This window comes from Gopherus flavomarginatus, chromosome 6 (genome assembly GCF_025201925.1).
Source record: "Gopherus flavomarginatus isolate rGopFla2 chromosome 6, rGopFla2.mat.asm, whole genome shotgun sequence".
Taxonomy (NCBI): Eukaryota; Metazoa; Chordata; order Testudines; family Testudinidae; genus Gopherus; species Gopherus flavomarginatus.
Window position 1 is genome coordinate 119,873,973 of NC_066622.1, and position 16,343 is coordinate 119,890,315.

General features: G+C 40.3%; 1 protein-coding gene across 1 annotated transcript in view; it reads left to right on the forward strand.

Annotated features, from left to right (window-relative positions):
- CPXM2 (carboxypeptidase X, M14 family member 2) overlaps nucleotides 1–16,343 on the forward strand; it is a 121,866-nt gene that overhangs the window by 61,403 nt on the left and 44,120 nt on the right. Inside the window, exons 5-6 of the mRNA XM_050959402.1 lie at nucleotides 9,969–10,053; nucleotides 10,692–10,842. Of these exons, the coding sequence (XP_050815359.1) occupies nucleotides 9,969–10,053; nucleotides 10,692–10,842 (236 nt within the window). The remainder of the gene's footprint in view (nucleotides 1–9,968; nucleotides 10,054–10,691; nucleotides 10,843–16,343) is intronic.

Here is a 16,343-nt window from a genome sequence, read left to right on the forward strand (position 1 = left end):
AGAAGCATCTGAAGAAGTGGGGTTTTTTGACCTACAGAAGCTTATACCCAAATAAATTGCTTAGTCTTTAAGGTGCCACCGGACTCCTCATTGTTTTTATGGAAACATTTTGAAACAGGTATACATAAAACATATATAAATACTATGAGGAAGGTCATTCCATTTCCTGGTCAGAGATCAGATAGCAATATGCTGCTCTTACTGTGTATATCCTTGATAATCAAGGCTTGATTAAAAAATGTGCCCTCTACTCTCCATCAGTAGTTTTGACTTGCTGGAGCAAAAATGACACAACATGTGATACCTGATGAACAAGACAGACGCTTATTACTGATACTTACATTCATAGACTGGACTAATGTTTTCAAAGGCCAGCCTCAACTTTGCCTGTGCCAAATAGCTTGATCAGACTTGCACCTGCATCTACATGGTGCTAACACCTGCATATGCACTTTAAATAACATAACACCTGTGCACACAAACATTTTCATTTGCATCCCTCCTCAATGGGTTTTTCAGAAGGATTTTCTAAAACAATCCCCCCCCAGGTCTGAGACTATTCAAAGTGCTGTATGCACATACTAATTTCATGTGGATACATGAGGAGGCCAAGAAAATTTACTCAACTGAGCATTTAACAGACACACAAAATGCTAGACACAGGCAAGAGACAAAATTAGGGATAGAAAATGTCACCAAAACCACCAACAAAGTGTAAAGTGAAGGTGAACCAAACTTTTGTATTTATTGTCCAGGAAGATTCACCAGGGGCAATTTGGTGAGGGATGCATTTCAGAACAAAGCAAATTTCCAGGTGAACATTTATCACTTACAGCTTGCTCTGCACAAAAATGTTCTCAATTAGATTGTAAGTGCTTAGAGCCAGTCACTGTCTTTGTTATATACTTGTGCAGCACCTAGCTGCACAATGAGACACAAGGAAACTGCAGCTGATACCCAGCAAACAGGGGCTACATATGCTGACTCTGCAGGATCAGCTCACTAATAGCAGACTGATGATTGGACACCTCTTAGTATAAAGCTGCCAGTTGCTGCTTTGTCTGAGCAACTAGTTGCTAAACCCGATGTTGATTAAACCCCAGAGACAAAGTCTCTGCTTCCTTGCCTGGTTCCCACTTCATACCTGTTACCACATCCTGCTCCTTGTTCCTGCTTCCTTGCCCTAACTCCAGACCTTCACCCTGTAGCATTTAAAGACAGAAACCAAGAGTCTAAATCAGCTCTTAGTGATCACTAGAGCTGAAATCAATGATCAGCTGGTCTGGGGGTTGAGACTTACACCTGGTTAAGTGTAAAGTGACTCTTACTTTAACTCCACTTTAAGCCTTGGTACGGCTTCTACATCTGACTCTGGCTGCCACCCTTGGTGTGACTCTTAACTGAAATCTCAGCTCTGCTTTAGGCTCTGACCACTAGAGCAGTGCTGTCTCTAGGCACTACTAGAATGCAATTACTCATAATTAACTGCAGCACCAACAAGAGTGTCAGATATATTTGGGCAACTGGGTGAATACAGAAATAATTAATTAAATCCCACTTGAGCCCTAAGAATGAAATTTTCAAAAGAATTCTGCACCTAGCACCAGATTTTTAAAAGAGCTCAGTACATTGGAGATTAGGTTATTTTTAAAATCTAGCCTTACGTGTCACCATGGCAGCTATTGGGTCCTGAGTACTTTTGCAAATCTGATTCTTATTCGGATCCTACATGAGTACTGAGCTCTTCTGAAAAATCTGGTCTCAATAGGGGGCACTGAGCACTTGAAAATCTGGCCCTGAGCTCTTCTAAAAATCTAACTCTATGAGTGCACAGGCTTTCTGAAGAGTTGAATTTCACCCAAACTCAGTATAAAGCTTTTGGTCACAAAAGCATAGCTCAATTTTTTTTTTTATTATTTTAAAAGTTAAACATTTTAAAATTTCAATTATTAAAAAAAACCCTATTGCTTGACAAGCTGCATGATTTCAACTCAATATATTTATTTTAATTAATTTTGGTTACATATTGGCCCACATGTGGTTAGCCTGAGAGCTTTTGAATGTTGCCTGTAGGGAGAAGCAGTTGGATAGTGGGCGTTTTAATATTAACACTTTTTTATATTTAATTGCTTCTGACTACAAATTCCCTTCTGATGCAGAAATTCACTTCAATTCCAATATGCTGCTTTTGTCATCTATATATATGTATGTATATGTGTGTGTGTGTGTGCGCACGTGTGCAATGGTGTTGTAGCAGTGTTGGTCTCAGATTATTAGAGAGATAAAGTGGATGATGAGGTAATATCTTTTACTGGATCAGCTTATGTTGGTGAGAGAGACAAGCTTTTGAGCTTACACTTTCAAGCACCTCTTCAGGCCTGAGGAAGACCCACCTTGTCTCTCTCTCAATAAAATGGCATTAATAAAAAGGTGTTGGAAAATTTCAGCCTGGCCTAAAAATCTGTTTTGTCTTGCCATGTTTTTTTTTCTTTTTTCTTTCAGAGATCTCTGATTGAAAATGCATGCTATAACAGAGGATGCAAACCTGTTCTTTGCCCATTTTTATTTTCCATTCATTTTTGGTGTTTGTAATGCAGTTAAATTGGATTATGATGATAGCAAAAGAATAATTTGATCAGCTGGAGCCAAGACCATTGTAGACCGCATTAACTCTCCCTTTGTACTGTAGTCTAATCTCCAACATCATGGCTATTTCAGTCCTGAGCCACTGCCAGTCATATTGAATTGTGTTAAACTGTGTGGTGGCTCAGTGATGTGGACAAGCATCCACTAGGGATTAGGACGAGGTCATGAGGCTTTTTATTGTTGCCTAGTTAGCTCTTCATCATTATAGACATTTACATTATATTTTTTTGCGCTTAAGCCCATGTTTAAATTAAAAAAAAAAACCCCAAACAATTACAATTCTGAATCTGTGTGCTGGCTAGAAAGCAGGCTGATAACAATTTGCGATCTTCCTCTGTGCCATTTCTGCACCTGGCATTAACTGTATTGGTGTAAGCCAGGGTTGAAATGAGCTCTGTCCTGCCATCTATTGATGAACTTGGAAGAAAGACTCCAGGAGCAGACTATATTTGCATAGACATACCCTACTGTGCCCTGGTGATCAGCAGACAGACCTGCTTTGCCAGAATGATCAACTATGGCTGTTTTGGGTTATCCTTAGTGTATGACTATGTATACATCTGAACTGTACTAAGTAGGAACTTAACTGAGCGTAGATCACCCTAAATTGAAGCTCACTCACTAAGCATGGAGTATTGATGCCAAAGCCAAGTGCAAGGGGATAGGGATAGGTGTAGGTGTTCTTACCTGGTGGTGGGCACTCTGTTTAAGGAGTCCTAGATACCATTGGACCTTCACCCTCCAGCATTTAAAGACAGAAACCAGAAGTCTGATCAGCTCTTAGTGATCATCTAGAGCTGAAATCAATGATAAGCTGGTCTAGGGGTTGAGACTTACACTTTGGGTGGGGATGATGTGCCAGGAAACGGCAACCCAGAAGATGCAGCAAATGGAGCAGCAGTGAGGTTCCCTTTTACCCATTGAGCTGGGCTAAGAACTGGGCTAAGTGGTGGAACCTCAGAACACAGCATCATAGCCAGCAGCAACAGCAGTGAACAGTGGCAGCAACTGCAATGCTGGCAAGCAGCAACAGAGGTGGCAGCATCGCTGAACTACTCATGCACTCCCAGAAGCGGGAGGTGGATCCATCTGAATGCACCCCTGGATTCAGACAATAAACTGCAAGTGGGGCAGGTCTTGAACCGGTTCTGTTGTGTAATGCTAAGAGGAACTCCTAGACATTGAACCTGGCCTTTGTTGCTGACAACACCACTTGGTGTTATATTACTTATGATGGGTTTTGCTATGTCTATCAGAGAGAAGGGACGATGAAAAGGACAAGTAAGGAAGTAAGAGCCAGAAGATGAGAGAAAGGAAAGATGGGGTGAGAGGCTGGGAAATTAGAGAAAGGAAGGAAAGGGAATGGAATTTATAATGTGTTAGAAGTAGGCACATTATAATGGAGTGGGGCATGGAGGGAGGGGATAACTCATTGTTCTTGTGGCATCAAAGTACTTTGAGATGTGGTTAGTAGGCTTGTGGTGTGAATGATATGAATGTTTCCTATTTAAAGAGAGAAGGATGAGTCCAGTGGTCAGAGTGCTAGCCAGCATGATGGGAAACAGGTTTTGCTACCTGCTCTGCCACAGACTTCCTGTGTGATCCAGGGCAAGTCAATTAGCTTCTCTGCCATTGTAAGATGGGGATAGTAGTGCTTTCCTATGTCACAGAGAAGTTGTGAGGTGTTTAGATACAAGAGTAATGGGAGCACAGAAGTACCATAGATGGATAAAATGCATACCATATAGAAACATTAAATAACAAAAATAAAAGATCCACCATGCCCAGGACATTTCAATTGTGTTTTAATTTTTGTGTCTGTCTTCCGTGAGATTAATAAAACCTACACAGAGATGATAAAATCTTCACAACAAAGGCAGACCATTTTTATCTTTTGTAGATGTGTTATTACAGAGATAGACAGTCTGGCAGAAACGACTTAAAAGTATAAATGTTTTTTGTGGGAAACACCTGAATCAAGCTGAATCCTAATAGATCCATCTTTCTTGTCATTTGTAGACCTTTTTCCTTCATGTCTTTTGGTTTGTGGGAGAGTCATGCAAGCTGCATTTAAATCTATGTCTATATTAGAACATTGTGGAGCAGACACAACAAAACAACATCTACATCCTTTAATGGCAGACTGTCTACCAACAAGGTTTATACTGTCTGTCCTATGCACAGGAAATAGTTTGATAAGGAATTCAGTATTTTCATGATGCTGTTATAGGGAATTTCCATGTATTAGGTTTTCATGTGTTCACAAGGCAGATAGGTACCTCTGATTTAGTATACTACAGGACTATTGTAGATCCTGATATCTGTAGAATTAAATCAGCACAGCTTCTCAGCATGTTCTCTGTAAAAGAGCTGTAGATGCCTAAAATACTAAAAAGTAGTCCTATATTCCCTTTAATGGGAAAGTTCTGTTGTTAAATGTTTATACATCTTTTATAGGGTGACCAGACATCCCGATAAAATCGGGACCAGCCCGATATTTAGGTGTTTGTCCCAAAATTTGTCCTGATATTTCGCTCTGCTGGCAGCACTCGGCCTTTTTTTTTCTTTTCTCTGCCGGTGGACCCCGCCCCCATTCCCCATGTGCCCTGATATTTTCTTCCTATCATCAGGTCACCTAATCTTTTATAAAGAGCCTTGAGAAGTTTTGGTATGAAATGCTATTAAAATTGTTATTGTCTTCAAATCTCAGTGCTAATGTCTAGTCTAGTGTATGCACTAAATCCTGAAGTAGTCAGTTCAGCAAGGTGAAACAGATTTTGCCCAGTGTTTCCTCTACAAAGAGACTCTTGCTGGTTGTGGCAGGATTTCTCAGAGAAAGAACAATTCACTATTCATCTGCTCCTGCATTATTTAATTCAAAGGAAGTTTTGCAAACAGTGTCAGTTGGAGCCAGATCACGCCACATTGTGGGAGAGACGTGGTCACTTTCTTGCTCTGAGCAAGAGGAAAGGTGTGCTTATTTGTTGCAGTTTATCAGATACTTCCTAACCCACAGACCACTGCTAAATGAGGACCAGATGTGTGGGCTGCCACATTAGGCTGGCGTATCTTCTAGCACCAATCCTGTACAATCCTTTCAAGCTGCACATGTATCTGTGGGTGAGATCTAGCCACATTTGTATTTTAATTGACAGGCTTCATCTGAGAAGCATGTTACTTGTTATCACTCCCAAGAAGTTACAGGTTCAAGTCTGATCAGTGTCCATTTTCCTTTTGTAGAAATGTGGACATTTACAAGTGTGTGAAGTGAGAAAATCAAAATGGAGATGGTAGCATAAAAAACACTTAAGTCAAAAATATAATTTTAGCCTCCACATAATTTATTGTCAGTAAATTGAGCTAGTCCCTTTAAAAGAAAGTGTTAAGGACCAGAACATTTGCCACGATATCAAAGAAAGAGATGTTTTATACTGTCGTAGACTGATGGTTTTTACATTCTACATCTGTGCTGCAGTATTATAGCATTCTCAGTTATATGGAATTTCAGCTATGATCTGGAATCTTGACATAAAAAAACTCAATGTTTGATTTATTTTTCCAGTACATTCAAAACCAGTTCCTTAAGGAAACCAAGGAATAAGGATCAGAGGGGTAGCTGTGTTAGTCTGGATCTGTAAAAAGCAACAGTCCTGTGGTGCCTTATTGACTAACCGATGTATTGGAGCATAAGCTTTCATGGGTGAATACCCACTTCGTCAGATGCATGGGAATAAGGACTGATTTTTATTTTTCATCCTCATTTTATTTACCAAATCCAAATAAAAATATTCTGTGGTGCATTGCAGTAGGCGGCAGGAAAAGAAACGATGCCTTTGGGTTTGCAATAAAACCTTTTTTGGTCACCCATCCTGACCTTTTGGTTATGCCTCCTGTCCTTGACAAATTACCATGGAGAACAGCAAAAAATAAATCCCTGTGTGTGTGCGTGTGTGCACATTTCAAACTGTGGACTCTGCGCTTGAGCTTTTCTTTTTTTTTTTTTAATTTTGTGACTGAAATTTAATTTTTTACAGGGGTCGTCTCCTAAATTCCTCATTTCCATCTCTGCTGGATGTAAATCTGCCTCTGCAAATCTGTAGAATTTATGTTCACAGTGGCTTTCCTAGGGCAACCACCACATTATTTAACAAGATCTGGGAAGGAGAGATGCTACTATAAGTGAACTGAATGTATACGGAGCTCTGAAGTTGCTAGTTATATTGTTTTGTGTCCTTTTACAGCCAGAAAGACTTGAGACACCAGCATAGCACTTCAGAACTTATATCCCAGTAAATACCCTGTCTCTAGAGATCCTGCATTGAGATACAGAAAATTAATACAGTGTTCTGTGTAGGGTGTCTGGATTTTAACAATTATTGTAAAAATACTGCAGCAATGTGTGTTTTGTGGGTGTTTTTTCAGCTTTGAAGTACAAAGGCAAAAAGTCCAGTGTCTCTGATAATATTCAAGTTTTTGCAGTTTAAACTAGTAGTAATGGCAAAGTTTTTTTTTTTTAAAGGCTGAATATTGATTCAAAATGCAAATCAATTAACTGGTCTGGAAAATGCTCATGGGGGACAGATTTACAAGATGCACATAGGTACCTAATTTACAGAGATCTTTTTAAAAGTCCTGCTGAGAGCCTAATTCTTACTGATTTTCAATGGAAGCCAGGCACCTAACCTGCCTAAGCACTTTTGAAAATCCCCCTAGGCATCTATCTGCATCTGTAGGTACCTAAGTATTTTTGTAAGTCTGGCTCTACGTGCTTACTATCATCCACAATCTTATTTACTTTAATGGGAATACTCCTACAAGTAAGATACATTCAGTAGCAGGTAAGGCCCCACAAGTCATTATATTTTTGCTAGCAGGGGTTGGTTTACTCTTTATTTGGGAGGTCACCTCATGATGGAAGAGGGAGGAAAACATCGGTCTCCAGTCTTGCAGAAGTTTGGCGAACATTGGATGAGATTGTTCAGAAGGCTAGAAAGCTGGTGAAATTCCGTTTTGCCACCCAGCTGTTATGCTAAACAAAGCACATGGGCTCTTTTATAGAGGAGAAGGCAAAAATGCCACAGTTATTGAGAATACAGCAGTTAACATATGCTTTTCAGTCATACACATGTGCACACACACACATACGAACACACACAGTCCTGCCAGTTGCTGTTTATAGTTACCAGTCCAGAGTCTGGATTAATCTAGTGGCCAGCCAGATTGATCACAGAGGGAAGCTGGGCTCTGTCGGTCACAATCCAATGTTCCTGGAGCGTGGCAAGACGAACCCAAACCCTGTGGCAAAGCACCCTGCTTTTCTTTTTCTCTGTTGAAGTCTATGGATTTTGCTGTGTCAGTTTTTGACTGGTTATTTCTTAATTGGTGTAAACATCCCACCGAGAGGGTCATCCTGTCCTGGTTTAGATTTAATCAATTGTCCTAGGGGTGCCAGTCTTCACCTTAGGTTCGTCAATCTGCCCTTCCTTCATTGCGCATTGATGGTGTCCTTAAGTTTCTTCACTCTTTCTTCCTTGACCATTTGGCTATAAAAATGGTCTTCCCATCTTATCTTTTCCTGTTGCATACATTCCTCATTCACACAAACAGTCTTTTACAGTTAAAGGTATACAGCAGTTTTTATGTTGAGCAAGAAAAGGCATTGTAAATTAAGCCTTCCTAAATCTTATAATCAAAACAATTTACATTGGGGCCCAGGCCTTCAACGTTCCTCTAATCTTCCTAACATAGACACAATACAAGATCCCGTCTCTTACTTTCTAAACCTTAAAACAAAGAAATGTATATTTAATTAGAGTGCCTAATTTGTAATACATATAGGAAACCATAGTAGACATAACATATCCTAAAACAAAAGGTGACCATAATCAGTCATAAGGATTGCTCTGTTCCTTTCTGCTATTCAAAAAGGGTGGCTGGCAGGATGAAATCAAATCATACATTAATTCTCATAGTACAATTATAAAATCCTGCTCCTACACAGTCTCCCTTACTACCCACCAACAAACCATAGTACTTCCTAGAACTAGCTGGGGACTGAATTATGACTTTAGCCCCAGATAAAGGAGCTTCATGAGCTACATCTTCCCAGGCATAACCCCAGCCAGGCACTGTGACCCAGACATACCTCTCTGGGAGATAGTTACTCCCCTGATCCACGCTGGCTCCCCAGGAAGGAGGGGTTGAGAAGGAAATAAATGATTGCTGCCCTTCAAAAGGTGTAGCTTACTTCTTCTCTCACACCTGACTAGTTCCTCTGGTCCATGAGTAGGGGGCCATTGGAGCCAATGCTTCACCCTTTCCCTGCCCCCCTCTACTATCTCAACTCCACTCACAGTAGGGAGTACCAGTGAGTAGGGGCTGTGCTCCATACCAGATTGACCACAGGATCTGGATAGGTCTGATTCACTTGAGCATAGAGGCGGTGGCTTTTTACTCCTCCATAAACCCCTGATTAGCTGTGTAAGGCAAGGGCCATAAGGTAAGAATGAGAGATCCTGGCCTGGGGCTGGTTACTAGAAGTAGAGAAGGTGATGGCCCCTGAAAAGTTCAAGTCTATGGAGCTTGGATGATGATATTCCTGTTTTTCATTCATATTGCAGTAGTGTCCAAAATCCCCACTTGGCTAGGGCCCCAGCCTGCTGGGTATTCTGCAAGATACCTCTTTGTGAACCTGTAGAGGTTGGTTCCTTTCCATCTGCTGTGAACCCAACTTCAGGGTTCAGTTCAAATGCCCTTTCTTAAAACACCAAACTTTTCAGGATTCATGCACCCCTAATTTTTGCACCTGGAAATGAAAACAACCTATTATTAGAAATAGGATGAGCCACTGAATGGTAATGCTGTTGCTTAAAATTCAGGGGATTTTACTCCTAGAGTCATTATTTACTTTTTTCATCCTCACTGACAGTAACAATAGGAATTATAATGTTTTGTGGCTGGGGTGGGGAACATTCATGGATAATGCAAATTCTCTGGAGTCGATGCATATGGTCTGGATAAACCATCAAAAGTGCTAGAATGTGTTTAGACACTGGGGGAAGGAGAGGGCTGATCCTCTTCCTGGAAACCCAGAACATTATCTTTGGTTGTGCTGTTCATTTCTATCTTAGGTTTTTAAATCGTCTGCCAAAACCAGCTCTGCATTTCAGTTCACCAGCCAAGTGCTGACATTATTTTGCCAATTGGGATTTCCATAATTAGCAGTTTTATGAGTGTTGCTATATTAAACACACTTGCATCAATTTACAAAAAGATTTTAAAAATCCTACAACAAACAACAAAACCCTTTGCCTTCTGTCTAGGAGTGACTGGGTGACGTCTTATAAAGTAATGGTGAGCAATGACAGTCACGCATGGATCACTGTCAAAAATGGATCTGGAGATATGGTGAGTACCACAGAACAGGAGCGCCACAAGGAATAGTGAGAAAGCATTACTTGGTGAAAAAAAAAGAATCATATTGACTTTTGATGTGCCAGGTAGTAGTATATATTCTTGAGAAGCTCTGTGAGGCTAAAAGGGAGACAATGTATGTATCCCCCCTAGTCCTTCTCATTGTCTGAGTGCTCCGGCCCCAGCTCTGCCAGTCCCTGACCCACTCTGCAGTGCAGATCTGTTATTTTGAAGAACTGGCCCCCTCCTGCGCCTTGCACACAGGAGGGGATAGATCAAATACAGAGTCCCCTCCATGGGCCAGATCCTAAGCTGGTGTAAATCCATTGATGTCAGTTGAACTACACTGATTTACAGCAGATGAGGATGCCTGCAGGGTGTACGTTGTTTGAGAGAGACTGTGGGGAAGACGGAGCTGTGATACTTTCCCCTTTTACTCTGGCCCACTAATATTTGAGCTGAGAGCGTGTTCTCCCTGAAAAGCAATTCATCTCTGAGTTCCCCTCACCTACCTATCAGGGTACAATCTCATTCCAACTTTGAGTTTGATCTAGTTCCAGATGTTGTTACCAAAGGTTCGGAGAGCCCTGTTGAACTGAACTTGATGTTTTTGTATGTTTGAACCTGAATAGATTTTTGAAGGAAACAGCGAGAAAGAGATCCCAGTACTCAATGAACTGCCAGTACCAATTGTTGCACGTTATATCCGTATAAACCCTCGGTCATGGTACGAAGAAGGGAGCATCTGTATGAGACTGGAAATCTTAGGCTGTCCCCTCCCAGGTAAGCACAGTTCTCAGTTACGTTTGGCAGGATTGCCCACAAACTTACCAACTCTTGGTAAATTTTAAATGTTGGCAAATGATTCCATTTTCCTTTAAGACTATGGAAGTCACACATCCTGAAAGTCAACAAAAGATCTTTTAAATGCTAGATATTTCATTAATCATACTAATGCAAAAAATATCTAGTGCTTAACTAGGTACCATATACAAGGTGGAAACTAAGTCAAGGCCATTCCAGAAAAAGGGCATTCAAAATTTCACAATGCCTCAAGCTTATATCTCAGTAATGGGTTAGGGGTAGGCAACCTATGGCATGGGTGCTGAAGGCTGCACGCAAGCTGATTTTCAGCGGCACTCACACTGCCTGGGTCCTGGCCACTGGTCCAGGGGGCTCTGCATTTTAATTTAATTTTTAAATGAAGCTTCTTAAATATTTTAAAAGCCATATTTACTTTACATACAACAATAGTTTAGTTATATATTATAAACTTACACATAGAGACCTTCTAAAAACATTAAAATGTATTACCGGCACGCGAAACCTTAAATCAGAGTGAATAAATGAAGACTCTGCACACCACTCCTGAAAAGTTGCTGGCCCCTGGGTTAGCATAACATAGCCTAGTGTCAGATTTATATATAGATATTTGTATGTGTGCATATATATATTTGTATACCTGTTTGTTCAAGTCTTTTCTACAGTTTTCAACTGCTCATTCTAAATCTTTCATCTGCTTTTTTCTTTAAACTTAAATTCTGGTATTTTAGGTATAGATTTTTTTTTTTTGCAGGGGACTATGAATAGTATTTTCAAAAATACTAGAAACAGAAAGAGAACTGCCTTTCTAGAGCTTATCATTACTACTTTAACTGCTCCTGTTCTGAGACTTGTTGCTGCCAATTCCACTGTTGATGTAGGGTCATCCCACTGATTGAAAGTACAGCAGAAAGAACCTGGTGGACCAGCAGAGAGTAATGAGCACCTCAGATTTGCATTTGAAGTATATTCCATGGCTCTGGTTAGTGTGTCTACAGGCACATCCTTTAAAATACTGGATGTCAGACTGAAGTAAATGGGAAGCTCTTCTTATTACCATGGAACCAGTAGCAAGTGCACAGGAGGGACAAGCATAGTGTTGTCCAGGGGATAATGAAGATGACACTGATACCACAGTGGAGAGCAACATGTGCTACAGGAAAGGTGGAAAGTTCTTACAACTGTTTATTTTCAGTTCTGTAAAACTGAACTTCTTTATTCAAGCCAGAAAAGAAAAGTGGCAGAATGTTGTACTTTGGAAAGTAAATGTTTTTAATAATACAATAACTATGTTATAAATACTGGGAAAACTACAATTGACAAAGGTCAAATTCTGCTTTCTCATCATGAGATAGTTCACAGTAACTCATTTGACTTCAGTGGGTTACGTCAATTGACAATGATGTAACTGAGATCAGAATATGACCCTTTGTAACCGCAAGCTCACCTTCACTTTGGTTTAAGTGGCCAAGTTCTGATTTCCTTCTCATCTTGGATTAGAATGGAAATAGTGTCAGATCCTTACTTATATCCACCTGATGTGCTAGGACTCTGAGCCTGTTTTCCCTGCCAGCTTGGGACTTCAATACCTTGCCTTGTTTGAGCCAGACATGCTTGCAGGGCCGGCTTTAGGCCTATTTCACCAATTCCCCCGAATGGGGCCCCGCGCCCAGTGAGAAACCTTTCCCTGGCTAGAGGCACCTTTTTACTCACCTGGCGGTGCTTCAGGTCTTCAGTGGCACTTCGGTGGTGGGTCCTTCAGTGCCGCCAAAGACCTGGAGTGAGTGAAGGTCCCACTGCTGAAGTGCCGCCGAAGACTCGGAGCACCGCCTGGTGAGTACAAGCCCCCCGTGTTTTTTACGTTTACGTTTTCTTTTTTTTTCTTTTTAAGTCATCCTTGCCAGGGCCCCATCGAAACTGTTTGAATTGGGCTCCGCACTTCCTAAAGCAGGCCCTGCACGCTTGCCTGCTGCAAACACAGATCCAAGTCTGAACCATGTCCCCCACAAGCTGCAGGCTTAACTGAAAACAGCTTAAGAAGTGCTTCTCTCTCCAGCACTCAGATGCCCAGCTCCCAATGGGGTCCAAACCCCAAATAAATCCATTTTACCTTGTATAAAGCTTATATAGAGTAAACTCATAGATTGTTCACCCTCTATAACACTGATAGAGAGAGATGCACAGCAGTTTGCTCCCCACCCCCCGTTAATACATACTCGGGGTTAATTAATAAGTAAAAAGTGATTCCAAGTAATAACAGAACAAAGTAAATTACCAAACAAAATAAAATAAAACACACAAGTCTAAGCCTAATGCAGTAGGAAACAATGCAGATAATGTCACCCTCAGAGATGTTCTAATAAGCTTCTTTGACTGACTAGCCTCCTTCTAGTCTGGGTCCAGCAATCCTGCACACTCCTGTAGTTACTGCCCTTTGTTCCAGTTTCTTTGGGGTGGATAGGCTCTCTCTTGAGCCAGTTGAAGACAAAATGGAGAGGTTTTCCCAGGGGCATATATAGCCTCTCTCTTGGATAGAAACCCCTCTCCTCTCCTATGCAGAATCCAGCTCCGAGATGGAGTTTTGGAGTCACATGGGCAAATCACATGTCCATGCATGACTCAGAACTTTACAGGCCGATGCCATGTTCCCAGGAAAACTCAGATGTGGATTGGCATCTCTTATAGTTCATTGTCAGCTTAAGTGTTTCTTGACTGGGCACTTACTGGGAATAGTCTTTTCTCAAGAAGCTGGCCAAATGCTTCACTGAGGCTACTTAAAATCAGACAAGTACATAGCTAATATTGATAACTTTGAATATAAAAATGATACATGCATACAAATAGGATGAATATATTCAGTAGATCATAATCTTTGCAGAGATATGTTACATGGTATATCTAACATAAAACATATTCCAGTTATGTCATATTTACACTCATAAGCATATTTCTATAAAGCATTCTGGAGTGCGACATCACACATGCTTCTGCATGTTAGTTGTTTATGGGGGCCATTTTCTGCAGTGGCTGTTTTTGTTTGTCTTTCACATTAAGGCAGACAGTATCATAGCCAGTGAAAAACACACATTAAATATGGAAGGTTGCTTATTTTTTGAATGTTTGAAAAGGCTTAGGATTTTGATGGGGATTTATACAGTAGGCAATTGGACTGGGTGGAACAACATCTGAACATTTTCGTAATTTTTGTTGAATCTCATGTGAATGCCTTAACCACTAGGCCAAAGGTTACAAGAGGTGTAACTCTGAACTGGCTTCATTGGAAGCAGAGGTAGGCCTCGTTGCATTTGAAAATCCTACCTTTAAATCCTTACCTAAGCACCTAATTATGTTTCCTGATTTCTAGAAGTATTGAATATCCTCATGTCTCCCATTATATTCCATAAAAAAGCTTATTTGTGCTTAAAGGCAATTGGGGGTTGAAATCATGAAACTTATTTCGGTGCCTAAGACCAAGAATTTGAATAATAAGAGATTGAATTTATCCTTTTAAGTACTTATTTGAGTTCCTAATAAGTAACCTGATTTTCAAATGTGGTGAGCACCAATTTACAGAGGAAGGATGATCACTGGAAAAAAGATTTTTACCTCTAGGGCTGTGGGGTCAATTTAGACAAAATAAGAACCAATACAAATCTTCATCCAAAGCTCAAGCCAAACATTCAGGAGATGCTAAAAAGTTTAGCTAACTTGAAAATATGTTTGCCTTTTTATGCATTTCCGGGAAATAGCCAGGGCTGGAAATTACAGTATATATCACTGGAAAACTCATGAGAAAATCTTTCCTCAGAAGATCCATAGTCTGATTTATGGACCAATGTGGGGAATGATTATCTGAACTGAATCTTTTAAGATGCTCTCATATTTATTGTAAAAATGTTCATGTAATATTGATAATATGCATTTTTGTGCATTGTAGGATACTTTTGATCAGCCCTTCTTTCTAGAGGGAGGATTAAACTATCCATTAGCCCTACTGAAAACTGTACAAACATATTACACAACTATGGAGGTGCTGGCTCAGCAGACATATCAAGTGATTTCCTGTTTTATCGAGGGCAAGGCATGTTTATGTGTAGAAGGAGAGATGGCAAAAAGTCTTTTCTGCAGCAGGGGGATGATAAAACAGTCACTAGCAGAAGAGAAAGATGATGAAGGTGGCACTGGTTATTTAATTTCCTCACTAGTTTCCAAAAATGTTGCTACTTAGACAGATACAGACTGACACATACAGTCTTTTGCAGTTGCCTCAGAGGGATAGATGTACTTTTCTTTCCAGTCTTTTCTCAAAGGTAACATGAAGCAGAAAGAAGCTGGATATGATCAAAAATACCCAAATATTGGAGGAGACAAAAATTCAATTGAGGTTTTCATGTATTTACTGTGTCAGAGAATAATCACCCTAATAGATGATTCTTTTAATAGAATAAATTCATGACATGATATAATTTTCAAAATTCTTCAAATTTGATCCAAGAGGTAAAAATAACTTACACTACTATAAGTACAGGTATATAATCTATTTGATGGCTTGCTCTTTTTTGCAGTGGATGCTTCATTCACTAGCTGTTTCAAATAAGCTGCAGAGCATTCCTGGCTTTCTTGTTTATTTCTTTCTTAAGTCTACCAATGGACTCATTATGACCCATATCATAACTCAAACCCATACCCTACTGATAAGCAATCATCAACAGAAGCAGTTCCATTGACTTCAGTGGGATTATTTATGAGATAACTGCTCACTGTCAGGTCACACTCTGGCCCACTGTGTTTTAATTTAATCCTTGTGGAGCTAAAGCCTAAAGTCTTTACTTAGGAAAATTCAAATGAGCTTTCCTGGAAATTTTTGCCTATGTGGGGACTGCATCAAAATAAGTCTGAATTCAATAAGGGACTTGGGTGTAATTTATGGATATCCCTATATATTCATCAAGGGATTGTATATCAGCACAGAGTAATATAATGGTTGCCCTCAGAATGATTTCTTCCACTTTTCATTGTTACATAAAGTATTGTTATGAGCAAGTACTTCCTATGCTTAGAATGGGGAGAGCTGCTAAAATCCGTAATCTTTCTAGAACCAGAATAAACTTTAAACCTGCTTATTATTAACAGTTAAAAGAAAACTTTTGAAAGATGACTGCTGTGGACTGGTGCCTTGATTCTTAGGGTGACCATGCATCTCATTTTGGCTGGGACAGTCCCATTTTTAAGCCCTGTCCTGGACGTCCTGACTTTTTTGGCAAAACTAGGCATTTGTCCTGTTTGCTCTTGCCAAGTGATGACCAGTTAGCAAGAGCAAATGGGACAAATGCCCAATTCTGCCAAAAAAGTGGGGCATACTCCCCTAATGGGATGTGGAGGAATGTTCAGAGGTGGGGGGGAAAGCGTGATGCTAGCTATGCACAGCGGGGCACAGGTGAGTGGCAACACCAGGCAGCTTG